The sequence below is a fragment of the Eulemur rufifrons genome, chromosome 23, assembly GCF_041146395.1.
Source record: "Eulemur rufifrons isolate Redbay chromosome 23, OSU_ERuf_1, whole genome shotgun sequence".
Lineage (NCBI taxonomy): Eukaryota > Metazoa > Chordata > Mammalia > Primates > Lemuridae > Eulemur > Eulemur rufifrons.
In genome coordinates, this window is record NC_091005.1 from 17,170,004 (window position 1) to 17,197,480 (window position 27,477).

At 39.3% G+C, this 27,477-nt stretch overlaps 1 protein-coding gene across 1 annotated transcript in view; it reads right to left on the minus strand.

Annotated features, from left to right (window-relative positions):
* Positions 1–5,451, minus strand: part of DUXB (double homeobox B) — a 31,563-nt gene extending 26,112 nt beyond the window's left edge. The window contains exons 1-2 of the mRNA XM_069456418.1: positions 5,240–5,451; positions 5,044–5,167 (exon numbers count right to left, since the gene is read on the minus strand). Coding sequence (XP_069312519.1) covers positions 5,044–5,167; positions 5,240–5,451 — 336 coding nt within the window. The remainder of the gene's footprint in view (positions 1–5,043; positions 5,168–5,239) is intronic.
* Positions 5,452–27,477: the final 22,026 nt, after the last annotated feature.

Genomic DNA, 27,477 nt, shown 5'->3' on the forward strand with positions numbered 1-27,477 from the left:
ATATATACCCAGAAGTAGGATTGCTGGGTCATATGGTAGTGCTATTTTTAGTTTACTGAGGAACCTCCATACTGTTCTCCATAGATGTTGCACTAATTTACATTCTCACCAACAGTGTATGAAGGTTTCCCTTTCTCTGTATCTTTGCCAGCATTCATTATTGGCTGTCTTTTTCATAAAAGCCATTTTAATTGGGATGAGATGATATCTTACTATAGTTTTGATTTGCATTTCTCTGATGACTAATGATGCTGAGCATTTTTCATATACCCATTGGCCATTTACAACCTTTTGAGAAATGCCTATGCAGATCCTTTTCCCATTTTTAAATCATATTATTTGATTTTTTTCCTATTGAGATGTTAGAGCTCCTTATAGATTCTAGTTATTTACATCTTGTCTGATGGGTAGTTTGCAAATATTTTCTCCTATTTTGTGGGTTGTCTTTTCACTTTGTTGATTGTTTCCTTTGCTGTGCAGATGCTTTTTAACTTGACGTGATCCCATTTGTCTGATTTTGCTTTGGTTGCCTATGTTTCGGGGATGTTACTCAAGAAGTCCTTGCCCAGATCAATGTTCTGAAGCATTTCTCCAATGTTTTCTTCTAGTAGTTTCATAGTTTCAGGTCTTAGATTTAAGTCTTTAATCAATTTTGATTTGATTTTTGTATATGGCAAGAGAAAAGGGTCTAGTTTTATTCTTCTGCACATGGATATCCAGTTTTCCTTGCACTACTTATTGAAGAGACTGCCCTTTCCCCACTGTATGTTCTTGGAATCTTTGTTGAAGATAAGTTCACTATAGATGTGTGGATTTATTTTTGGGTTCTCTATTATTTTCCCTTGGTCTATGTGTCTGAAGAAAACCACAAATTTCTTTCTTTTTTTTTCTTTTTTTTTTTGTTGTCATTTCCTCTGAATCTATCCAAACGTCAGAGAAAACCACAAATTTCTGATGAAAGAAATCAAAGAAGATCTAAATAAACGGAGAGATATCCATGTTCATGAGTAAGAAGACTCAATAGCCAATATTGTTAAGATATCAATTCTTCCTACCTTGATCTTTATATTTAACATAATCCCAATAAAAATCCCAGCAAGTTATTTCGTGGATATAGACAAATAAATTCTTTTGGAAAGACAAAAGACCTGGGAGAGCCAATACAATACTGAAGAAGAATAAAGTCAGAGGACTGACACCACTACATGGCTTACTATAAAGCTACAGTAATCAAGAAAACATGGTATTGGCAAAAGAATAGAAAAGTAGATCAACAGGACCAAATAAAGAACCCAGAAATAGATCCATACCAATTGAGTTAACTGATTTTTCACAAAGTAACAAAAGCAATTCAATTGAGAAAGGACCATTTTTCAACAAATGGTGCTGGAATAATCAGCCATCCACGTGCAAAAAAAAAAAAAAAAAAAAAAAAGAATCTGGAAAGACACCTTACACCATTCACAAAAATGAACTCAAACTGGATCTTAGACCTTAAGTGTAAAACATAAAACTATAAAAGAATGAAAAGAGAAGCCACAGATTAAGAGAAAATATTTGTAAAACACAGATCTGATAAAGAGCTTGCATCTAAATATACAAAGAACTCTTAAATATATGAAAATAACTCAATAAAAAAATGGGCCAAGATCTGAACAGACACCTCGCCAAAGAAGATATATACAAATATCAAATAAGCATCTGAAAATACACTGAACATTGTACGTCATTAGGGAATTGCAAATTAAAACGACAATAAGATATCGCTATGTCTAACAGAATGGCTAAAATCCAAAACTCACAATACTAAAAGCTGGTGAGGATGAAGAACAGAACATCTAATTTATTGCTGGTGTAAATATAAAACGGCACAGTCACTTTGGAAGACATTTTGGCAGTTTCTTACAAAGCTAAACATAGTATTACCGTATGATATAGGAATCATGCTCCTCAGTATTTACCCAAATGAGTTAAAATTTATGTCCCTCAATCCCATTATTGGGCATATACCCAAAGGAAAAAAGGTCATTCTGTAACAAAGACACGTGTACCCGAATGTTTATAGCAGCACAATTCACAATAGCAAAGATGTGGAAACAACCCAAATGCCCATCAATACATGATTGGATTAGTAAGCTGTGGTATATGTATACCATGGAATATTACTCAGCTATAAGGAATAATGAAGATACGACATCTCTATGGTTCTCCTGGAGAGAGTTGGAACCCATTATATTAAGTGAAGTATCCCAAGAATGGAAAAACAAGCATCACATGTACTCACCAGAAAATTGGTTTCCCTGAACATCACCTAAGTACACATCTGGGAATGACACCGATCGGATATCGGACTGAGGTGGGGGGTGGGGGAGGGGATGGGTGTATGCCTACCAATGAGTGCGTTGCGCACCCTTTGGGGAATGGTAACGCTTGAAGGTGCTGACTCGGGAAGGGGGGGTGGGGAAGGGAGGGATATATACCTACATGATGGGTGCAACGCGCACTGTCTGGGGAACGGACACGCCTGGAGCTCTGACTTGGGGAGAAAGGCGGTACATGGGCAACGTATGTAACCTGCAATTCTGTATCCCCCATAACAATAAGATGAAAAAAAAAAACAAAAACAAATAAAAAAAAATAAATAAAAAATAAAAAGGGTTGGGAAAAAAAATATATTTGAAACTGCAAAACATCCTGAATAGCCAAAGAAATTATGAGAAAGATGAACAAAGTAGGAGACATCACACTTCCTGATTTAAAATAATAATATTAGAAAGCTACAATAATCAAAACCATGTGGCACAGTTACATACCCAATAGAACAGAATAGAAAGCCCAGAACCAAGCAGATACAATGAGGAAAGAATAATCTCTTGAATAAATGGAGCTGGGAAAACTGGATTTCCCCATACAAATGAATGAAGTTGAACTTTTATCTTACACTATATACAAAAATCAACTCAAAATGGATATATTTTAAATTTTATGCACTTTATGATCTATTAGACATTCCTATTACTACTACCAGAACTTAGAAATCAGATCTCTGCAAACAATGATTTATGATTCCTCCTTACTTAATGATACTACTTAATATTACAGGTTGAGTATTCCATATTCAAAATGCTTGAGATGAAAGTGTTTCAGATTTTGTATATTGTTTTGATTTTGAAATATTTGCAGAATATATACTAGTTGAGCAGCCCTAATCCAAAAATCCAAAATCCAAAATGCTCCAATGAGCATTTCCTTTGAGTACCATGTCAGTGCTCAAAAAGTTTCAGATTTTAAAACATTTGGAATTTGGGATTTTTCAGATTAAGAATGCTCATCCTGTACTAAGGAGGATTATGGCATCTTAATGACTACATAATAGAGAGATATAAACCTAATATAGCTCTGAGATGAAGAATATCCCTCCATAGTACTACTATTCATCGAGTAAAGAAGCATGGAAGAGGTGTGGGTTCAGTAGAGATCAAAATAAACTTAGTTTTGTATAACATTGATTTTAGGAGCCATTGGGACTTATCAAATACAAAGTATAAATACTTTAGCATAATTAAATGATTCTTCTTAACCTCTCTTTTTTGATGCAATACCTGTGTGACTAAATGTAATAATAAAAGAATATGTGCATTGCAAAAAAAAAAAAATTTATGTCCCTCCCCAAAACCCTGTACAAATGCTTATAGCAGCATTATTCATAAATGCCAAAAACCAGAAGCAATCAAAATGTTCTTCAACAGGGAATGGATCCACAAACTTTGGTGCCCATATGATGGAATATTATTCAGTGGTGAAAAGAAATGAGCTGTCAAACCACAAAAATATATGAAGGGCTTTTAAAATGCATATTGGTAAGTGCAAGAAGCCAGTCTGAAGAGGATGTATGTTTTATTATTCCCCTGTATGTTATCCTGGAAAAGGCAAAACTATACAGACAGAAAAATCAGTGGTTAGCAGGGGTTAGGTGAGAAGGGGGAAAGGATGAAGAGGTGAAACACTGAGTTTTGGGGCAGTGAAACTATTCTTTGTGATACTATAACGGTGGATACATAAAAACACATAGAAATGTACAACTTTATTGTAAACTATGGATTTTAGTTAATAATAATGTGTTAATATTGTTTCATTAACAAATGTACCACAATAATGCGAAGTGTTAACAATGGGGTGAAACTGTGGCGGAGTGGAGTATATAGGAACTTTGCACTAACTGCTTGATTGTTCTGCAAATCTAAAACTTCTAAAAATAAAATCTATTAATTAAAACAACCCAAAATATAAAAAAGTGTCTGATTTCAATTTGCCTATATCATACTCAGAAATCCATTTCATCGAAACAGATTTCAGTTTTGAAATAATCAGATTGTCCAAAAGAGGGTGCCAAAAGACTTACAAAGGTATCTTCTTTGGTTATTTAAAGACAAGTTAAATAATAAAACAGAATTAATATAATTAAAAACTAGAAGGTCCTAATATAAATCAATGTGCGTGACTCTCAGCAACATCTTGCCGTCTCGCCTATGACTCTTATCCTCCTTCTGTAGGACTCAGATATTAGTTACCTTTGTTCGTTGGTATTGGGTTTTTTTTGTTTTTTGAGATAGAGTCTTGCTCTGTCATCCAAGCTAGAGTGCAGTGGCGTCAGCCTAGCTCACAGCAACCTCAAACTCCTGGGCTGAAGCGATCCTCCTGCCTCAGCCTTCCCAGATGGGACTACAGGTGCGCACCACCATGCCTGGCTATTTTTTTTCTATTGTTAGTAGAGGCTTTTTTTTTTTTTTTTTTTCCTATTTTTAGTAGAGACAGGTTCCTCGCTCTTGCTCAGGCTGCTCTTTAACTCCTGACCTCAAGCGATCCTCCCGCCTCGGCCTCCCAGAGGGCTAGGATTACAGGCGTGAGCCACAACGCCCAGCCTGTTACATTGCCTTTTTATATTTTTAAAACATCTTTATTTTTTGTGGATTATCAAAGGAATATCCACGTATAAAATAATCAAATTAACAAAGTCCAAAGTGGCAGCTCCCCGAATCTCACGTGAGGACTGCTTACGTAGGCGCCTGTGCGGCTCCGCTCATTCCCGCCACCTTCCGCCTGCGTGTTGCCGACGCTGCGGCTGTGGAGTCGGTGGTCGGCCAGTCTGGGGTTGTCTTCTCTGTTCCTGAAGGTTGGTGTGAGGGTGAAAGAGGAGCCTCACGGCCTAGGGACCCCCGGGAGGCGGGACGGGTGTCACCATTTGGTGGGAGCAGAAAGGTGGGTGGCCCTGAGGCCGGTGTGGCCTGACGTGCAGGCGCCAGCCACGGAGCTGAGCAGGTTCAGGAGGGCGATTCGGGCTGAGCCTTCGACAGCGTGAAGACGGTGCACTCCAAGAAGGGCCGGTATGGGCTTCCCAGGGTAGGAAGGAGGGTTCCAGAAGCTCCGGGAAGGAGAGGTGGGTTCCAACATGGCGGCAGGGGCGGGCTTCGACAGACGGTGAGTGACAGGTCTGCGTGGGCGTTCAGGGTCGGCTCTGTCCTGAAGGAGCCGGGCGCTTAGCTGTGTGGCGATCAGTTTACCCGTCTGTACCATGAACGCACAAACAGTACTAGTGAAATGTCCCCTCATTCCCTGCGGAATAATTGTGAAGTATGTGTAGACCAAGTCTTACCGTGCGGCAGTTGTATTTGTGGGGTTTTGTGGTGTCTCTTCAGCAAGTGAAGTTTGTGGTCCCCCTCTGCGGCGTACCTGCTAAGCGCTCCTGGTTTGAGTTTACGGAAGTTTCTGCAAGACCTAGTTTACAGGGACAGTGCGTTTCACCAGGGAGATTGAGGTACTGGATGATGGTCCGGTTTTCTTTGGAATAAAGTAGGTGTTACAAAATTTGAGGGAGAGTACCCTATAAATGGGAATCCCACCTGAAAGAACACCCCTTTGGCCCGAGCCCACTCACTGGCACTTCAGAGCAAAGGTACCGCTTGGGCCACGCAGAGCTAGGATCGTCACCTTTCTGTGACTCCTTTACTTTTGCTCTTACTTACTGTCAACAAGTTGGTTGACAGTAACTTTCTTTTTTTGTGTGTATATTTAAAAATTTTTTTTATTGTGGTAAGAATACTTAACATCAGATCTACCCTTTTAACAAATGTTCTTTCTTCACAATGGAAGCCTATGATTCCATTTTATGGATATATTATACTTTAGTCAATACTCTATGTATGCAATTTAGTTGAGTCCTTTTTTTTTGTTTTTGCTATTAAGAGTATTGATTTAACAAAAAGTCTTAAAAATACATGTTTATGTATTTGTGTTATCTGTTTAATTCCTGAATTAAAATTCTAAGTTTAAATGTAAACATATTTATATTTTGATAGGCATTATCACCTGCTATCTGATAAGTTTTACAAACAGAGTCATGTGTCGTTTAATGAGCGGGATATGTTCTGAGAAATGTGTTGTTAGGTGATTTCATTGTTGTGTGAACATCATAGAGTGTACACTATTTATAGAAATCCAGATTGTATAGCCTAATACATAATGGTATGGCCTATTGCTCCTAGGCTGCAAACCTGTACGACATGTTACTGTATTGAGTACTGTAGGCCTGCGGTTCCCAAGCCCCAGGCCGCGGACTGGTACCTGTCTGTGGCCTGTTAGGGACTGGGCCACAGAGCTCCATGTCCCCTGCTCCCTCCCCTCCAGCCACTGTCCATGGAAAAATTGTCTTCCATGAAACTGGTCCCTGGTGCCAAAAAGTTTGGGGACCTTCTGCTGTAAGCAATTGTAACACAAATCACTAGGCAATAGGAATTTTTCAGCTCTGTTGTAACCTTATGGGACAACCTTGGCATATGTGGTCTGTTGTTGACTGAAACATTGTTATGTGGTGCGTGACTGTATAAAAACCCACTCACATGAGTGTTCCTCTGGGATTTTCCTAAAGCAGAGAACAACTGTTTCTAAGAATGAATCGTTTTAGTTCAATCTGTCAAGGATTGAAATAAATGTCCCAGGGTCAGGCAGCATCCAAAATAGCATTTACATTTTTTGGTATATGCTACAAAATAATTGCCACAAGTATCATTGATAATTTGCATTTTTGATATTTCTGTTTTAATGGAGATGTCCTCTGACAGCTGGCAATACTTCTTGCAGATTCAGGGCCAGCTACATGTTTAGGTTCAACATCCACTTTGGTGATTTGGTGATTTGGTGATTTGAGGTTTCTGATCTGAGCTCTCTAATTCAGGAATGCTTTCTTCTCTGTAGGAAGGAAGACTGGAGTGATGCAATTATCCTATTGGAGTACATTTCCTTTCAATTCTGTTCTCAAAATATTTTTTTTTCCAGGAGAAAAATTGGCATCATTTTCATTGGGTAGTGGGGGGAGGGAGGGGATTTGGATAAAAGGACTGGAGCCATTCATCTGCTTATATTCCTTTTTAGAAGATGTGGTTAGAGTGGTTTTTCCTAGTCATTTTCATATTTTTTTTAATGGGAAGGATTTATGGTATAGTATGTATTTTATTTTTCCAAGTGAGACTATTACAGCACACATACATATACACACAGCTCCCCACACTCTCCCAAAAAGCAACTAACACTATCAAGATCATTTTAATAGCAAGATAGTAAGAATATTATTATTGACTCCATCATTTACTAGCTGTGTGACCTTGGTCAGGTTATTTCATCACTATGTTGATCTATAAAATAGAATAGGGTAACCGTGACTATCAAGTGAGATAAACATATGTTTAATGCATGGTAGATGGTAAATAGCATATGTTAATATATTATTTTTATCATTATTACTGTTATCCTGTAGTAACAATTTAAGGAAAGCCTACTTGTGACATAGTAAGAGATAGATATTTGGTCATCTCTGTTTCAGTTCCTGGCACAGAACTCCTAAAGCTTATGTAATTTCTTGAGTGATAGGGATGCTGGGAGCATCTTTTGTTCTAGTATTTGGTCTTTGACCCTGGTTCCTGACAGAGATCCTAAATCCCTTGGAATTTCCTGGTTGAAAGGAGCATCTTTTGTTCTAATGATCCAACTCCTGGATAGGGGCTCATCATCCGAAAGACTAAGCCATGATGAGAAGTTTGGAACATTTGGCCCCACTTCCATTCTCTGGGGAGGGAAGAAAAGCTAGAGATTGAGTTAATAATATATCACGCCAATGTGATTAAGCCTCCATAATAATTGCTAAAGTGTGGGGTTCTTAAACTTCTGGGTTGGTGAACATATCGTTGTGTTGGGAGGGTGGCACACCCCATCCATGGGGACAGAAGCTCCTGCACTTGGGACCCTTCCAGACCTTGCCCTATGTACCTCTTTATCTGTGTTCTTTGTCATATCCTTTACAATAAACCAGTAAACCTAAGTAACTGTTTTCCTGAGTTCTGTGAGCCATTATAGCAAATTATTGAACCTGAGGAAGGGCTTGTGGGAACTCCCAATTTGTAGCTAAGTTGGACCAAAGTGTGGGTCATCTGGGGACCCACTACTTGTAATTGGCATCTGAAGTGGGGGGCAGTCTTGTGGGACTGAGCCCTTAACCTTCAGGCTCTGCACTGACTCCAGAAAGTTAGTGTCATAACTGCATTGTAGGATACTGAGTTTGTGTCCAGAGAATTGGGGAATTGGTTGGTGTGGGAAGACATCCCACACATCTGGTGTCAGAGTGTTGAGGATCATATCGAAAACAGTTTTTCTTATAAACCATTGCTTGTGTTCATTTTTCTGTCTTAGTTTGGGTTCTTCCAGAAGCAAACCCTGAGCCAAACAGTTGGAAGCAAAGGGGACCTTGGGGAAATGATACAGGGAGGGGATCATTCAAGGAATACAGGAATGATACCAGGAAGCCAAATAAAGGGGGAGCTTTCAGGTCAGCTCCCTCCCTCCTCCGCCCCCAAGGGCTGCTGGGGCATTATCCTACGAGGAATCTCTGAGAAGCAGTACAAAGCACAGACTTTAGAATTTACTAGCAGATGGGTTATGAAGCTGTGGTATGTATGCAACAACTCCCCATAGTCATTTGTGAGGTTTATTCCTTGGGTTGCTATTTCTTTAGCACTTCCAGCCTGTCATGCATGTGTGCCGGCAGAGTGGCCCACAGGCACTGTGACATAGATTCAGGCAGTGAGTAATCAGCTGGAGTATCTTGAAAGGTGAGACACTAATTAATATCCATTATAGCCATGGACTGTTGAAAACCTGGCGTTTAAGATCACTTAGAATCTACTGGGGGAAGCTATAAGCATCTTAACTTAGTCCCTTTTTTTCCACAGGTGAATTAGTCAGGTTACACAAAAGATTGTATTTTTTACGTTACCATGTTCAGTCCTTAACATAATCTAGTCAGTCCTTTGGAATCAAAGCTGTTCTGTGGTTCTGGACCATAAGCCAAACATGTATTTTATTTTTTGCTTATTTTAATTTTTTTATTATGGGAAATTTCAAATGTATGTAAAGATAGAGCAAATAGTTTCATGATTAATTGCATATTCATCACTCAGATTCATCTTGTTTCGTAAATAAACCCTCCTGTGTCCCACACCACTCCCTATTGGATGAATTTTAAGTAAAATATGTCATTTAATCCATGAATATTTCAGTGTACATCTATGAAATATAAAAATAGCTTCATTACTGTGCTTAAATTATCAATAATAATTAATATAATCAAATACCTAGTTCTTATATAAATTTTCCTGTTTTTTCTCCCTCCCTCCCTTCCTTCTTACCTTCCATCCCCTCTTTCCCTTTCCCTTTCTCCCTTCCCTTCCCTGTCCTGTCCTGTGTGTGTGTTGACAGTTGGGATAGTAGAATAAGGTCCTAAATTGCCCACATACTGCATTTGGTTGATATGTTTTCTAAATTTCTTTTGAGTCTACAGAGTTCACCTTTTTCATTTTTTGTTTTATTTATTTATTGAAGAAACCAGACTAACTGCCTTGTAGAATTTCCAATACTTTGGATTTTAATCATTGCATTTTTATGATGTCATGCAGTATGTTCCTCTATCTGCTCTTTTTCAGGTGTATTGATACTTATGTCCAGAAACTTGATCTGATTTAGGTTCAATTTTATTGGCAAAAGTATTTTATAAGTGGTGCTGAGCATTTTCATTGTGCGTACAAGATTTCCGATCATCTCTCTTTGGGAATGCTAGACCATTGCCTGTTTTCATTAGGAGTTTGTAAGATGCTGCTTTTCAATCATTCCCTCTTCCTATGTTATTGGAATGATTCCATAAAAAGTTGGTCTTAGTAAAGCAGATCAAATATTTAATTTGTTTGCTTTATTTACCAGTTTTCAGACAATGCATAGATTCCCTAGAAAGTCAAAAGGTGACTAATGAATTTTAACGTATTTGATGTGTCATTATTCTTATCAATGCTTTGGTCAGTTGGAGCCTCTTCACATTGGCTCCTCTGTCCTTGTGATATAACCCCAAGAGTGTTAGAGATCTTTCTTGCTTGCAGGTATGACAGGAGATCATCTAGTTTTGTATATTTCCTGCCCCAGCCTGTAATTAACTATTTTTCCAAGGTGCTTTAATTTTTAAATAAATAATTGACATTTACTTACATTTAGAGAGCAAAATCTGGGTGCTTGGGGTGTTTAGTACTGCTAGGTTGGTATTTGTTTCTAGGCTTTTTAGTGGAGAATTCTTAAATTGATTTGACAACCATTAGCCAGTTTTTCACTGATGCCCTTGCTATAGTGACATATCATGAGTTATACATTATCTTCATTGATGGCAATGCTTCATGTCCATTCAGCAAGAAATTAATAAGAAGTTACATAAATGTGATTGAGCAAGACCATTTCAGTGTGAGGAAAGAGCACGAACAAAACCACAATCTGGCAGAGACAAGAAATCCAATTTTCCAGGCATAGCAGTGTGCACCTGTAATCCCAGCTATTCGGGAGGCTGAGGCAGGAGGATCACTTGAGCTCAGGAGTTCAAGGCCAGTGTAGGCAATATAGTGAGACCCCATCTTAAAAAAAATCCAATTCATTTAGAGTTTTTAGTATAGGTAGGAAAGTGGTGGGTACTAAGTCTAGAAAAAGTGTATTGGGACCAGGTTGGGAGGTGGGAAGAAGTTGCCAAATGCTGCCAAGTAGCTGAGCACAGACTGTCATATCTTAAATTAAGGAATCACAGACCTGTTGATGGATCACAAAGAATATTATGGGGAACAGACAATATGATCTGATAGCATTAGAATCAGACAAACCTGCGTTTGAGTCCTAACTTTGCCACTTTTTGAACAGCCAGTAGCTTAATTTTATGTGAGTGATGATGACAAACCACACAAATATATCATATCTCGCTAAACCAAAAGCTAGATGTTTGACCATCTGCACCTTTTAATATGGACTTTAAAAGTTTCCATGGTCATTCTGCTACCACTTTAGCAAAGAGAAGTAGAAGGAGGAAAGATTAGAGTGGAAAGAGATAGCAGTCTCTTTAATTAAAGAGATAGCGGTCTCTTTAATTTTGAATAAAACATCTTACATCTGCAAATTGTATCACATTGGATCACGTGGATATGTTGCTAGAGCTCTCTCAAATAAGGGACCTTTAAAGTCAGTCAATCATGAGGATGGGGAAAGTGGGAAGAACATTGAATTCTGCCTTGAGTCAGCTTTCCTGAGTGAGGGCAGCAGAAACACTGGAGCATTTGAGGAATCCTTTGAGAATATAAGTATTGCCTCCTGGAGGAGCAAGGGAAATTCTACGAGGCTGCTTGGCCCGCAGTTGCCCCTCAATTTCACAAAAATAATAGTTAAAAAACCCCATGAATTTTCTTTACTCTAAACCTGTAGTAAATGTAATTCTGTATACTGACACACACAAAGAATGTTCGTTTTAGACCTGATGTTGATAGAATTGTGGTAAAGATGGTTTATCTTTTCTCTTAACTTTTTATGTAGTATCTGAGCTACATACCCGTATTTGTGCTGAGTGCTTTGGGGTTCACAGATAAGGTGACCAGAGAGGATCATCAGGATTTTAGAGCAAGCAAACCTAGAGACCTTTAACACAGCTCTCTCATTTCACAGAAGTGTGAAGCAGAGAACCAGAGAGCCACATTACACCCAGATTTCTGGCCAATGGAATTGCAAGATGATAAGCAGCAAGATGCTGCCCAAAGACACCAGCTGCCAGAGCATCTCAGTAAGGAGTAGTTTTAGATGAAAGAGAAAAAACAAACAGACAAACATAGATCAGATGTGGGTCTGAAGGAAGGGTGCCAGAACCTTCAGGAGAGTCCATGGGAAGAAGTTGCAGAACAGAACAAGAAGGACCTAGGTGTCAGCAAAGCTCAACCCCCGAGAGGCTTGGAGTGCAGCGTGAAGGGTAGATAGAGTGGTTTGCTACTCCCTCTGTCGTGTCTCTGACAGTTGGTGGCTTCTCGAGCTGCTAGAAGGACTTTCTGCCCACATGAGCCCAGAGGCTGCTGCTGCCAGTGAGCTGGGAGCTTCTTGTGGACAGGGCACCAGGCCCCCAGTCACCCCTCGGGTACTTCCTGCTCCACAAACCTGAGCCAGCATGGCAGGCACCATATTGCCTCTTTACCCACCATGCAACTTTGTCCTCCCCAGGGGGCTCAGGTTTTATCTTGCTCATTCCCACACAGACATTTCCCAACTCCAGCCCAGACTGCAGGAGCCACAGGGGTCTAATGAGTCCCAGGTGATCTGTGTGCCTCCAGAGCCTGAACATTCTGAGTCCACTGCCTGCTGGGGAAAGGGTTGGAGATGACCACAGTGCTAGCATTCCTCCATCCAGACTCTTTTCCTCCCCTTCCCCTCCCCCACCTGTAGCTGCTGAGAGAGACAATTGAGTGACCACATTGAAGCTTTCACAGAGAGTGGGGCTCAAGCCTTCCCGCTTGGGGTCCTGCAGTGGACTGAGTGTGAACTCCCTGCTTGTCAGCCTTCTCTAGTGCTGCTTGCTCAGCAGTTCCATCAGAGTGGGACGTGCCCCAAGGTGGAGGGACATGGATCTGGCTCGGACACCTTGTGGGCAACTCAGGACCAGTATGCTTCTCCCTAGCATGGTCAGGGATTGATCTTCTTGGTCTTGGAAGCCAAGGGAGCCCATGTGGGCAGATCTAGGGGGAGAGTGCAGTGTAGGTCCTAGCTGTGGCATGCTCACGTGGCATCCCTTCCCCCACGGAGGGCTGCACATTTAGCTCAGGCTGGGTCCTGGGCGGGAAACCTCCCGGACCACAGCAGTCATGGAGGAGCTCGGCTGGCTTCAGTTCTTGCCTGCTGGCAGACGCAGGGGGAAACCGTGGAACAGAGGAGGCAGGAGAGGAGCGAGGCCCACTGCAGACTGCCAGATTGTGAATCTCAGATGGCTCCTCCTCCACAAGCAGACTTTCTGGTTAGGCAGGACCACTTCAGCCCCTCCTGGAAGTTTTGCCCAGAAGCTGGGAGCAAACCTTTGACCCCTGCCAAAACAGCTACCTTGCCATCTTTTGTAGAGCCTGAGGGAAAGCTCACCCAACCCAGCCTGACCCAGCTGCACTGCCCCTCCTGCCTCTGCTGAGGCAGAGAATAAGGATTCACCTGGAAATTCCAGAGCCCCATCCACCACTTGGGGCATCTGAGTACTTCTCCTGAGGGAATAGAGCTGCTCACAGGACCCAAAAACAACACTGCAACTTGTTCCTTAGGGCAAGTGCCACCTGCTGACAGGGAGGTCAATTTGCATGCCCTTTACAGCATTTACTGACTCAATTTTATAGGAGGGTCCAAAGAGTGGCCATTTGGGAGAAGCACCTGCCCCTCCCCACAGAAAAACTGTGCTATTGGATGAGGGTGGAAAGAGCCCAGTGGGAGCCTTAGCATGCAAGAGTTTAGTCCCCTGTCATGTGAACAACTCTGCTGGTTTGGAGATCTTGTCCTGACCCTCCTACCAGTGGTTCCCCCTGGTGGCCAGAAAAGCAAATTCTGAGTCCCACTGTGGCTTTACAAAGCCTTTTAGGCTCCTGCAATCCAGCCACGATTTGTCTTGCTCTTACCCCCACCTCAGGGGGAGTAGAGATCAAGCAAACCCCTGGGAGCTACAGGGTCCCTCCTAAAGCTGGGGGCATTCGTATGCCTTACCCGGAGGACCAGAGCTTACCACAGGCACAAAAGACCATCTTGGCAGCTGGTTCTTCTATGAAAACATCAATCAATGACAGGGGGATCAACCCCACAGCTAAGCATAGTGACTTCCAACTCAAGCAAACATGGAGCAGCTGATTTGTACTCACAAGTACCACTCATCATCACTAAGATTAAGCGGGGGGGGGGGGGCGGGGGGGGAAACTAACTTACTACACACTGGTGGGAAGAAGTGAAGACAGCAGGTTGGAGGTAAACCGAGAATTATACCAAACTTGCTAGAACAACCCATAGGAAACTCAGGATCAGCATTCCTTTCCCTGGCACACTCAGGGATTGATCTTTAGGGAGCTGGAGACAAACCTGTAAGCCAGGCCTGGCACTCCCAGGTCTCGACCAAGAGGCCAGATGAGAAGCAATCAGTGAAAGAACTGTGGAAACATGAAAAATCAGAGTGAAAGGATACCCCAAAAGAAAACAACACCTTACCAATGGATACCAACCAAAATGAAAATATGAAAAGACAGATGAATTATTTTGAATATGGGTTGCAAGGAAGCCCCTGAAATACAAGAAAAAATAGAAACCTAACACAAAGAAACCACAAAAATAACGCAGGAAATAAATGAAAAATTTACTAAGGAAATAGAATTATTAAAAAAAAAAATCAAACAGAACTGGAATTGAAAAATTCATTCACAGAAATATAAAATACAGTGGAAAGCCTTAAGAATAGGTTAGATCAAGCAGAAGAAAGAATTTCAGAGCTTGAAGACAACATCTATGAGTAAAACAAGTCAGTCAAAGAGAAAATCTGAGAAATAAGAGGAACAAGGAAAACCTGTAAGAAATATAGGATTATGTAAAGAGGCCTAACATAAGAATCACAGGCATCATTGAAGGTGAAGAAGAAAATACACAAAGATTGGAAAACCTATTTGAAGGAATAATTGAGAAAAATTTCTCTGGCCTTACCAGAAATCTAGATATCCAGGTACAAGAAGCTCAAAGGACCCCTGGGGGATTCATTGTGAAGAGGAAATCACCCTGACACATGATCATCAGACTGGCCAAAGTAAACATGAAAGAGGCACTCCTATGAGCCATAAGGCAAAAGTAACAGGTAACTTACAAAGGAAAAGCCATCAGACTACTGGAGACTTCTCAACTGAGACCTTACCCACCAGGAGGGACTGCGGCCTCATTCTCAGTCTTCTCAAATAGAATAATGACCAGCCTAGAATTTTGTATCCTGAGAAACTATGTTTCTTATATAGGCAGAAATAGAGACTTTCTCAGACAAACAAATGCTGAGGGAATTTGTCAAGACCAGACCTCTGCAGGAAGTACTCAAAACTGCATTATACATGGATCAGCACAAGAGTCACCCACTGATGTACGATCACCCAAAAGCTAATGCTCAGAGCCCATATACCACAATGGTTCAAGTGGCAAAACAAAGCAAAGTTCTAGTCAACAGGATGAACAGAAATCCACACCATTTATCTTTCAATAAACATGAATGGCTTGAGCTCCCCACTCAACAGACATAGACTGGCTGAATGGATAAAAAAATAAAAGCCAAGTATCTGCTGTGTCAAAGAAACACATCTAACCCACCCACAAGGACTCATTGAGACTCAAGGTGAAGGGATAGAAAACAATATTCCATGTAAATGGAAACAAAAAGAAAGCTGATGCAGCCATTCTTAAATAACGTAGACTTCAAATCAGCAAAAGTAAAGAAACACAAAGATGATCATTATATGATGGTGAAGGGAACAATTTAACAAGAAGACATAACAATCCTAAATATTTATGCACCTAACACAGGTATGCCCAGATGCATAAAGCAAACCCTACTAGATCTAAACAAAATGTTAAGCAGTAGCATTGTGGTAGCTGGGGACTTCAACACCCTACTGACAGGATGGGACAGACCTTCAAGCAGAAAATGAAAAAGAAACAATGGAATTAACTGGAACTCTAGAACAAATGGGCCTAACAGACATTTACAGAACATTTTACCCCAAAACCACTGAATATATTTTCTTCTCATCAACTTATAGAACATTCTCTAAGATTAATCATATCCTAGGTCACAAAACATGTCTCAATGAATTAAAAAAAATAGAAATTATACCATGTATCTTCTCAGACCATAGTGAAATAAAATTAGAAATCAATTCCAACTCTACACAAAGTTATGGAAGTTAACCTACTGCTGAATGATTATTGGGTCAAGGAGGACATTAAGATAGAAATCAAAAGATTCTTTGAACTAAATAACAAGGGGGACACAGTTATCAAAATCTGTGAGATTCAGCAAAAGCAGTCATAAGAGGAAAATTCATAGTCATAAATGTCTATATCCAAAAGACAAAAAGATCACAAATCAATAGTCTAATGCATCATCTCAAGGACTTGGAAAAGGAAGAGCAAACCAATCCCAAACCCAGCAGAAGAAAAGAAATAACTAAGTTCAGAGCAGAACTAAATGAAATTAATAATAAAAGAATTATACAGAAGATTAATGATACAAAAAGTTGGTTCTTTGAAAAGATAAACAAAATTGACAGGCCTCTTGCCAGATTAACCGGAAACAGAAAAGAAAGGACCCTAATAAGCTCAATCAGAAATGAAAAAGGAGAGACTAGAACTGATGCCATGGAAATACAAAATGTCATTTCTGAATGCTATAAAAATCTCTATGAACATAAAATTGAAAACTCTGAGGAAATGGACAGATTATTGGAAACACACAGCCTCCCAAGGCTCCATCAGGAAGAAATAGAATTCCTGAACAGACCAATATCAAGTAACAAAATTGAAGCAACAATTAAAAATCTCCTAACAAAGAAAAAGTCCTGGACCAGATAGTTTCACAGCTGAATTTTACCAGATCTACTAAGAAGAACTGGTACTTATACTGTAGAAATTATTTCATAATGTAGAGAAGGAAGGAATCCTCCCCAACATGTTTTATAAAGCCAACATCACTCTGATACTAAAACCAGGAAAGGATGCAACAGAAAAAGAAAACTACAGACCAATATCCCTTATGAATATAGATGCAAAAATTTTCAATAAAGTCCTAGCAAATCAACTTCAGCTGCACATGAAAAAAAAAAATAATCTACCACAATCAAGTGGACTTCATCCCAGAGATGCAAGGATGGCTCAACGTATACAAATCTATAAATGTGATTCACCACATAAATAGAAGCAAAAGCAGAGACTGTATGGTCCTCTCAATAAATGCAGAAAAAGCATTTGACAAAATTCAGCACCCTTGTTAAGAACTCTTAACAAAATAGGAATAGATGGAACATACCTCAATATTATAAAAGCCATATATGACAAACTCACAGCCAACATCATACTGAATGGGGAAAAAAAGCTTTTTTTTTTATTTAAGCATATTATGGGGGTATAAAAGTTTAGGTTATGTATATTGCCCTTGGCCCCCCGCCCCCAATCAGAGCTTCAAGTGTGTCTGTTCCCCAGACAGTGTGCATCACACTCATTATGTAGGTATACACCCATCCCCTTGCCCCCCCCGACATGTGCCTGACACCCGATTAGTGTTATTCCCAAATGTGCTCTTAGGTGATGATCAGTGAAACCAATTTGATGGTGAGTACATGTGGAGCTTATTTTTCCATTCTTGGGATACTTCACTTAGTAGAATGGGTTCCAACTCTATCCAGGAGAACATAAGAGATTCTATATCACCATTATTTCTTATAGCTGAGTAATACTTTCAACACAATGTTGAACAGAAGTGGGGACAGTGGGCAACCTTGTCTGGTTCCAGTTCTGAGTGGGAATGCTTTCAATTTTTCCCTGTTCTTACCACATATTCTCACAAGTGCCAAAAGCAAAAAAATACAAAGAAAGAAAAAAAAATGAAAAAGAATTTTTCCCTATTCAGGCCTTTATCAAAAAGTCCCATAACAATAAATGTTGGCATGGATGTGGAGGGACACTCATACACTGCTGGTGGGACTGCAAAATAATGCAACCTCTGTGGAAAACACTATGGAGATACCTGAAACAGATTCAAGTAGACCTACCATTCAATCCACCAATCCCATTATTAGGCATCTACCCAAAAGACCAAAAGTCATTCTATAAAAAAGACACCCGCACCTGAATGTTTATAGCAGCACTATTCACAATTGCAAAGATGTGAAAACAACCGAAGTGCCCATCAATACATGAGTGGATTAATAAAATGTGGTATATGTATACCATGGACTATTACTCAGCCATAAAAAATGGTGAATAATACCTTTTCTAACAATCTGGGTGGAGCTGGAGACCATGCTTTTAAGTGAAGTATCACAACAATGGAAAAACAAACACTGTGTGTACTCACTACTAAATTAGAATGAATGGATCAACATTCATGTGCACATATGGTAGTAAAGTTCAATGAAAATCAAGCAGGTGGGAGGGAGGTGGAGGGTATGGATAAGTTCACTCCTAATGGGTACAGTGTACACTATCTGGGTGACTTGGTGATTGACACTTACAATTTTGACTCAAACTGTACAAAAACAATTCATATAACCAAAACATTTGTACCCCGATAGCATTCTGAAATTAAAAAAAGAAAAAACAGACTTAAATGTAAGACCCAAAGCTATGAAACTAGTAGAAGAAAACAGAGGAAATTCTTTATGACACTGGTCTGGGCAAGGAATTTTTGAATAAGACCTCAAAAGCAGAGACAACAAAAGCAAACTAAAAACCTTCTGCACAGCAAAGGATATGATCAACAGAGAGAAGAGACAACCTACAGAATGGGAAAAAATATTTGCAAACTATATATCTCAGAAGGGATTAATATCCAGAATATATAAGGAACTCAACTCAGTGGCAGAAAACCAAATAATCCAATTTAAAAATAGACAAAAGACCTGAATAGACATTTGTCAAGAGGGAACACACAAAGAGCCAACCGACAAGTATATGAAAAAAATGTTCACCATTATCAGTCATCAGAGATAAACAGATAAAACCACAATGAGATATCACCTCACTTTATTTACAATGGCTATCATCAAAAAGATAAAACATCCTAAGTGTTGGCAAAGATGTGGAGAAAAGGGAACCCTAACACACTGTTGGTGGGAATGTAAACTACTATGGCCATTATGGAAAAGAATATGGAGGGTACTCAAAAAATTAGGAATAGAACTACCATGTGATGGAGCAATCTCACTACTAGGTATGTATCCAAAGGAATTGAAATCACTATGTCAAAGAGTTATCTGCAGTCTCATGTTTATTGCAGCACTATTCACAGTAGTCAAGAAATGGAATCAAATTAAGTATTCATCAACGGATGAATAGTTAGGGAAACTGTAGTGTATATATGTACAGAATAGAATACTGTGCCATAAAAAAGAAGAAAAACCTGTCATTTGCCACAACATGGATGAACCTTGAGGACATTATGTTAAGTGAAATAAGCCAGACAGAGAAAGACAAATACTTCATGACCTCATTCACATGTGGAATCTAAAAAAGTTGATCTCATAGAAGTAGAGACTAGAATAGTGGTTACCAGGGGCTGGGGAGGGTAGGAGAGAGGTGAGAATGGGGAGAGGTTTGTCAGTGGTTACAAAGTTACAGTTAGATTGGAGGAATAAGTTCTGATGTGCTATTGTACAGTAGGGTGACTATAGTTAACAGCAATGTATATTTCAAAATAGCTAGAAGAGAGGATTTTGAATGTTCTCACAACAAAGAAATGGTAAAGATATGAGGTGATAGATATGCTAATTAGCCTGATTTGATCATTACACAATGTATGTATTGAAACATCACACTGTACCCCATAAATATGTACAATTATTGTGTCAAAAACAAAAATAAACTTTACTTTTTTTCTTTTGAGGACCTTCAATACTGCAGACCCAGAAATAAACTTTAAAAAAATAAGAAAGAGTAGCTTAACAATTATGAAATCATACTGCAGCCACTGATAATTTTGTAGCTACCCTTGTCCCCAGAGAGCTTACATCTTAGAGATCACAAAACAGACCAATTTAACTATTAATGTACATTAAAATAATGTGTTACTTGCATAAAAGGATTTTAAATACAAAATTCAAATATTTTTACTATAATTAGTGAGCAGAAATGTTCACTGAGCATCATCTACTGTCACTCTAATTTAAATCTTAATATAAAATTCTATTAAGATAGTTCAAAAACATAACCATAGCTTGCAATTATTGTTATGTTTGCTAATATTTTCATGCACATTTTAAGAAAAAGTTACAAATACGTCTTAAGTATTATTAGTGATCCTTTTAGATTGTCAGTACCCTGGTAGCAGACACTAGCATTCTGATTTATTATGTTATTTGTCTCTCAAAAGACAAAATAACCAAACAAATCCCAAAACAAAACTACACACACATACACACATGCACATACATATATTTTCATTATATACAATGATCTATGGTAGCATACTGTTAATATATGTTTTCTTCAGACTCTAACGGCTATCCCTGTGCTCTCAGCCAATGAGAGTGAGCCTGTATTTTTCTCTATTTTATGTTCTGGGACCATGAGTGGTGCAATGCTCTTGGCTTATGAGTGCTCTACGACTCCATACAGAGGATGTGGTTTTCTAGCTGATGTTGTTAAGAGCTGTTTACTACACAGTGACCTTTCTTTCTGCAATTTATTTTGTGTTCTAGTGAACATTTTTGACCTATAAAGGCTGGCAAACCTGTGCAAATGATAGAAGCATACTTGCCCCAAAGGAACAAAAGATGCTCTCATGCGCATTTGGTAGAGTGTAATGACCAACAGAAATTAAGGACTAATGGAAATTTTTATGGAGGTCATAAACATCACTGCAGCCACAGTTTGGGCAGGCACCTGGAGGAATCTATGGCAAGAGACATGACACGATTCCAGGGAACTTGGCGGGGAGGGTCTTTGCTAATGGTCCACCCCAGGAATGCCTCTCTATGGGAAATATATAATGTGGTGGGGCTGGGGCTGGAGCTGGGACTGAATTTGGAAGAGGTGCTGAGGCCACAGGGACAAGCTTGGCACAGTGTCCGTTCTTGCCTCTCCCACTCCGTCTTTATAAAGAAGGAAATGCATCCTTCCAGGAGTCCCATCACGAGTGTGTTTACAGACTAGAATTGAGTGACAACAAGTCCCCCCTCTCCAATAAGAAGAGCTGAGGGAGATGATTTTACAGTATTTCCTCTCATCAAAGTAACGCAGGCTTGTCTCTCGCTTCCTGACACAGAAAATTGCATTTTGTCACCCATTTGTCAGTTCTTACAGATTTTAAGATAATTAAGGAACATTATAGCAGGTGACAGCTGTTGCCGAATGCCGTGTTGTTAGTTCTTCTGCTTGTTGGATGCCCATGAATCTCGGATGATGATAGCTTGGTGCTCCAGGTTTAATTAGCTGGTTGTTTTGAATCTGTCGAGGCTCTCAGGTGTGGGGTTAGCAGGCTTGCAGTTTGTCTAATCTGAGCTGTGCTCATCACTGGCTGGTGGAGCCGGGTCTAACCAACTTGTAGAAGAGCCAGCTGGGGGTACCCTGACCCTTATCAGGCAAGGACACCAAAGGAATGAGGATGCAGATTTTTGGTGATGGCTATTAGGAACACCCAATGCTAATTGGTTTCCCGATGTTCTTGTACCAAATCATGCTTCTGATTTTGAAATATGTTTTCTGATTAAATCTCTTTCAAGGCCATCTCTTCTGTTATTATGATTCAGCATGACAATCATAATCCATTGGGATTTATTTCCAAGTTAGTTTACCAAAAATTGCCTGACATGAAGAGGGAGGTCTAAATGGTCTCAACATTGTCTTTTTAAGTTTACCTCCTCAAATCATGCTTGTTTTCAAGCTAATCTTAACACACAAAAGTGGTTTCAGGAATAGTTTTAAAAATTGTCCTTAACTTACACAAAGAGTTCATTCCCAACAATGTACTCAGAATCATTACAAGTGATAAAGTACAAGTGCATCAATTTCTGTTTCAGAACATCGTGAAAGTCTTCTGCTTATGAAAACTGCTTGTGGTCCCTCAGACCAGACATATACTTTTACACCTTTTCTTTCACACTATTATGCCATTTCCTTTTGTACACCAGGCAAATTCCTGCTCATTTTTAAGGTCTTGGCACAGAGGCTACCTCTTTGAAGCCTTTGCTGATTCCAGCTCCCAGACCGAGGCCCTTTTCTCTTCAGTTCTGCTTCCTCTGCCCTTTGCATGCAAGTCCTTTGAGAGTCAAAACCATCTATATAGCTTACCATCTACATTAAAGTGATATTACTGTTTCATTGTCTTCAACACAACTTTATTATCCCGAGCGACTCTTCCCCAGAAAGATATAAATTGTACATAACATTATTTTTCATTCTAAGGATTTACAGAGAGTCCTATCACCCTTATTAATAGAAAGCATCAGTGAACAGTTTACAAAAGAGTCTTTGAACACTTTGCCTCAAAATTCTTGCACTACTGCGTACAACCATTCTAGACTGTTATGTCACAATCCTTAATTCTAACCAAGCTTCCACATTGGAAGAGCTGCCTTAAACCAGATTTAAAAATCTCAATAAATCTCTTCACTTTGCCTTTTCCTCTGTGGGCCATTAGTAAAACTCTTGACCTAGTGTTATCCCTTTCCATGGTGAGCAGTGGACTTTTCTTTGTTTTATCAACACATGCTTTGGTGATAGTTTGAGGGAACCAGCATTTGACATACATCATCGTGACCCACATTACTTTGTCTTGTACTTGGTTGTGCCTCCCTCTTCCCAGTTTACCACAAACGTTTGAAGATAAGAATCCTTTCTTTACTCTCTTGCCTATCCTGGAGTCTTATGTTTAACACAGAACTCATCCATCTATTTAATATTTTCCACACATTCTCTACTCTAAGAGAGCCATTCTTCTTGTTGGTCCATACTCTTATGCACTTGTAGGTAACCATGTATTCTGTTCCATGTGCCATGAATGCCTTTCACTTTACCTGATGCTAAACCTTGCACAAAATTTAAGGTCAAATCTGTTATAAATTCTCTGTGTAGCCTTCTCCAACTTCTTCACTGTTTTCTTTTAATTTTTATAGTACTTGCACAGTCAGAACTTCATTGTTTTTGGCACTATCCTCCCATAACTGATATTTATTGAGTCAATTTTGATATTTTGAATTCAAGTTCAAGATCCCATATTCATTCATTCACTTATTTATCCAACTAATATTTATAGAAACCCACTATGGCAATCTGTGACAGTTACTAGGGATGCAGCAATGATTAAGACAGAGTGATCTTAATACATTTTTTATTTTTTTAGTATTCTCAAGTTCCTTAACACAGGGCCAAGTAAAATATCAATGCTCGACCAATTCTTTTGGTTATTTGGTTCTCCCTCTAGGCTGTCTTCACATTTTTGAAAACATTCATGGAACCCCAGGGAGGCTGACTCCATATTTTGTACCCAGTTTTATTGCATATTCTATCAACCTTGCTAAAAAAGAAACTTATTTTAGAGAAACCTAACATCAGTTACCATAATTTCTGACCAATGTTGATTATCTAGAGTAAAAAAATGATGCCGAAAAGTGAAACTAAATTGACCTAAAATATAAAAGGTGACATAGGATGTTGAATGTTGGCTGGTGAGGGGTGGAGTGAGTTGCAGAAAAGGGCAGGGGAAAGTTAGCAGGACAAGCCAAGGCCGAGTTGACTTCAAGTGAAATGGCTAAGTCTCCACAACACTGTCCATGAGGGAAGGGCTGAAGAGAGTAGTCTTCTAGGCAGCTATGGCGTTCCACGGGGCTGCTATGTTGGGATCTCTAGGTGGTAGAACTTCTTGTTGTAAATGGATGATTCACACAGAGTTCTCAAGGATATGTCTTCTCTGAAACTGTCTGATGTTACAGGTGTAGGTTCTGGACCCTGGGAGAAGGGGGAAGGCAAGGGCAGGAGGAAGAACTGGCTGACTTCGTTGTTAGAAATCTGTGCACATGGGGGCAAGTTCAAGGAGGACTCTAAACCCTGCAGGGAAGAAAGAATATCACCAGGAAAAGATGGGATAGAGCTACATTCTTTAGAAGAAATCAGTCTGTAAGGAATGGAGACAATGCCCACTCAGCAGGCTATATCCAAGACTTTCTTGGATTGGGGATGCAATACTATTGGCAACCACATAGGCACAGTGCTGGTGCATTTATTGCCACATGTGCAGTGAGGCTTGGCGGAATGGGCTCCATCTCTGAGTAGGGCAGTGGTAGAGCTGCAGGTCAAAGGTTTCTCATACTCAGGGGAGTGCAGAAGGTAATAGGTGGACCCGGGATTAGTGGGCATGGACATCAGAGCAATGGTTTAGTCCTTTTCTATTTTTCTCCTTTGATACTACTAGAATAGTTTACATTATTTTATCTTTCTTCTCATTTGGAAGGTAGAGAAATTAATTAGCTATGAAATGACTCAAGGCAGAACCAAAGATCAAATATGAAGGAAAAAGCAAGGAGAATAAATACAAATGCATTGAGTAGCCAATTCCTCAGTATTCAAGGCAAAAAAAAAAAAAAATCACAGGCATTATTGTGAAAATGAAATGGCATGCTGATGGAAGATCAGGTGGTTTCACTAGAATTTGGATTACTCTTCATGTAAGTGTCCTCCTCCCTCAACTTACAAATAGAGCATTGAATTTAAGAAAAAGTAATACACAGTGAAGATCAATATATAATAATTGGTTAATTATTGTAGGAAAATAGTGCAAACTGGAACATTCAGAAGAAAATCTGTATTACAACTCCTCTATCATTTTCTGTGAACCTATAAAAAAAATAATTGGCAACTTTCATCAATGTTGAGAAGGAGAATATTGCTTCCTGTCACAAACAGGTACTGGCACCAACTCAGACACGTTAGGTATGATCTGAGCAGTAATTTATTTTTTCTCATAGCCCCAATTGCCACAGTAGATTCACTTGGATTAAAAAACACAGAGCACAGCTTAATTTTAACAAATAATTTAATTTAAAAGAACTATTTATTGAGTTTTAGTAAATTGTAATTTTTTCCATGGAGTACTGCCACATAAAGTTGAATTTTCAAACTTTGTTTCCTATTACTTCTAGCTTTTTCTCTCTAGGACTTTTCTATTTTATCTGAAAGAAGCAATCTCTTTTCTGTTTTCTTATTGACCATATTATTTTACCTATAACTGATCAGAGCACAGTCATCCTAGAAGCAGATTTGTTCAGAGGACAGATAATCACTCAGTTATTGAGAAACTAAATGGATGAGTCTAGTTCTTAAATCTGATAAACTCTTTGCTTTAACACTTATTGGTCATGTTTGATATTTTTTTCTTAAGGTCATTTATCTTGTCCATATCTGCACTATCTGTTTTCCCTTAAGAGAGTCAGGTTCTGATGAGGTGAAATATTATTATAAGGCATTCCTGAAGAGATTATGCTCTCGTTACAAAGCAGAAGACTGGGCATGGCAAGCCCTCCCTTCTACTTTTGGCAGATGATATGAGATCACAAAAGTAGTAAGAGCTGTTTGTGACTCAATTTTTCAAAATCTTTTTTTTTTTTTGAGGCGGATTCTCACTCTGTTGCCCTGGGTAGAGTGCAGTGGTGTCATCACAGCTCACTGCAACCTCAAACTCCTGAGCTCAAGCGATCCTCCTGCCTCAGCCTCCTGAGTAGCTGGGACTACAGGTGTGTGCCATGACACCCGGCCAACTTTTCCAACTCTTAAAACGGGAATAGCATGTATAAAAACCTATCTTGCACTTACAAAAATTTGTAGATAATTTGATAATTTCTGTAAAAATTGTTTCCAAGTTTTGATGAAGATACTCTATTTAAAAAGTTCATGCTGTTCTCAGACAATAGAATTGTGATCTCAAAGTGGGCTTGAGTACGAAACTTACTTTTATAAGATAAAAAACCACATATCCTACATTTATAATAGGTTTAAAAACAAAGCATTTTTCAAATAAATAATTTTCTTTGGAAAGCATGGAAAAGAGGCTTTTCAAAATGACTACTAAAATAATTATTACCTTTTTGAACTGTTGTAAACATAGCATGACCATGGTATTAAAAAACGGCAAAAGCAAAAATCATTAATAATGCTTCCAAAAATTAATCAAATAAAAATATTACTGATAGAAAAATTGGCTTAGAAAGTAGGTGCTTTGATATTAATCTTGTTATTATTGCCATTATTATAACAACAGAGAATACGTTAAACAATAAATTAAGTGTGGTGTAAACTAGGTGGAGGAAACATACTGGAATGCTTCAAAATGACTCTTCTAACAGCCTTGGGGCATAGTCACAGGCAAGCATAGTCCAGCTCAAAGCAGGAAGTGCATCCTCGCTTCTAGCTGTCAGAGGTTGGCATGGGCTCTCTTTTGAGTTGGTCAGTGCTCTGGTATTTTGCAGTGTACAGAAGAGCATGAATGACTACTGGTTCAGTTTTAGAACAGATTCATTCATTTAGAATAGGAATGTACTAGGTGAAATAAACATCTCTTCCAATGTTGACATTATATAATTCTAGCCTTTTGGAAAGTAATTCATAGATTTGATCCCTGTACCTCTGGGCTGTATATATCCTCTTTCGCAGACCCAGAAGTATTGTATACCTAGGGTTGTTCACCCAGAGAACCTAATACATTTTTATCAGTGCCTTGGTGGTTGTGCTGCTTTTATCACACCAACAAGTAAAAAGCACGGCTTGTTCTATCTCGGTCTGTTGCCACAGGCCATGTGTACTGCGAACATGGCTGCTGTTGTTAGTGTGAGTATAACTCGGGGAGGGAGAGACAGAAAAGCTTTGCCTGTGATGGTGGGAGGCAGGAGAGGAAAGCATTGACCATGGCATGGGTATTATAATAGTCATAAAACCCCTGATCATTCTCTCCCACTCCTGATTAAATGGAATGCCGACGAGCTGATTAAAGTCCCTTTTAAACTTCCAGGACATCTGCTACAACCAAATGTTGGTGCTCATAAGCATTATGCAGTCACAGAAAGCAGAGAACTGAAACTCTTCTTATTTTGAAGAGCAAGTACATTTTATCTTTCAGTTTTGTGCCTCCTACCTCTAAAACATCATTAAATGCTACCTTGGAAAGGGCTTTTATTCACTTACCACTATTATTAGAATAAAATATGGAGTCATTTATCAGTAGGTCAGGGTCAAGAAATTTAAAAAGTTCTACTCCTCCTTACCTTGTGAAGCTAACTGATAGCACTGTAGAGTGACGTGGTGGAAGGAGAGAGGATTTTAAAGGAAGGTCGATGTTGTTCAGAC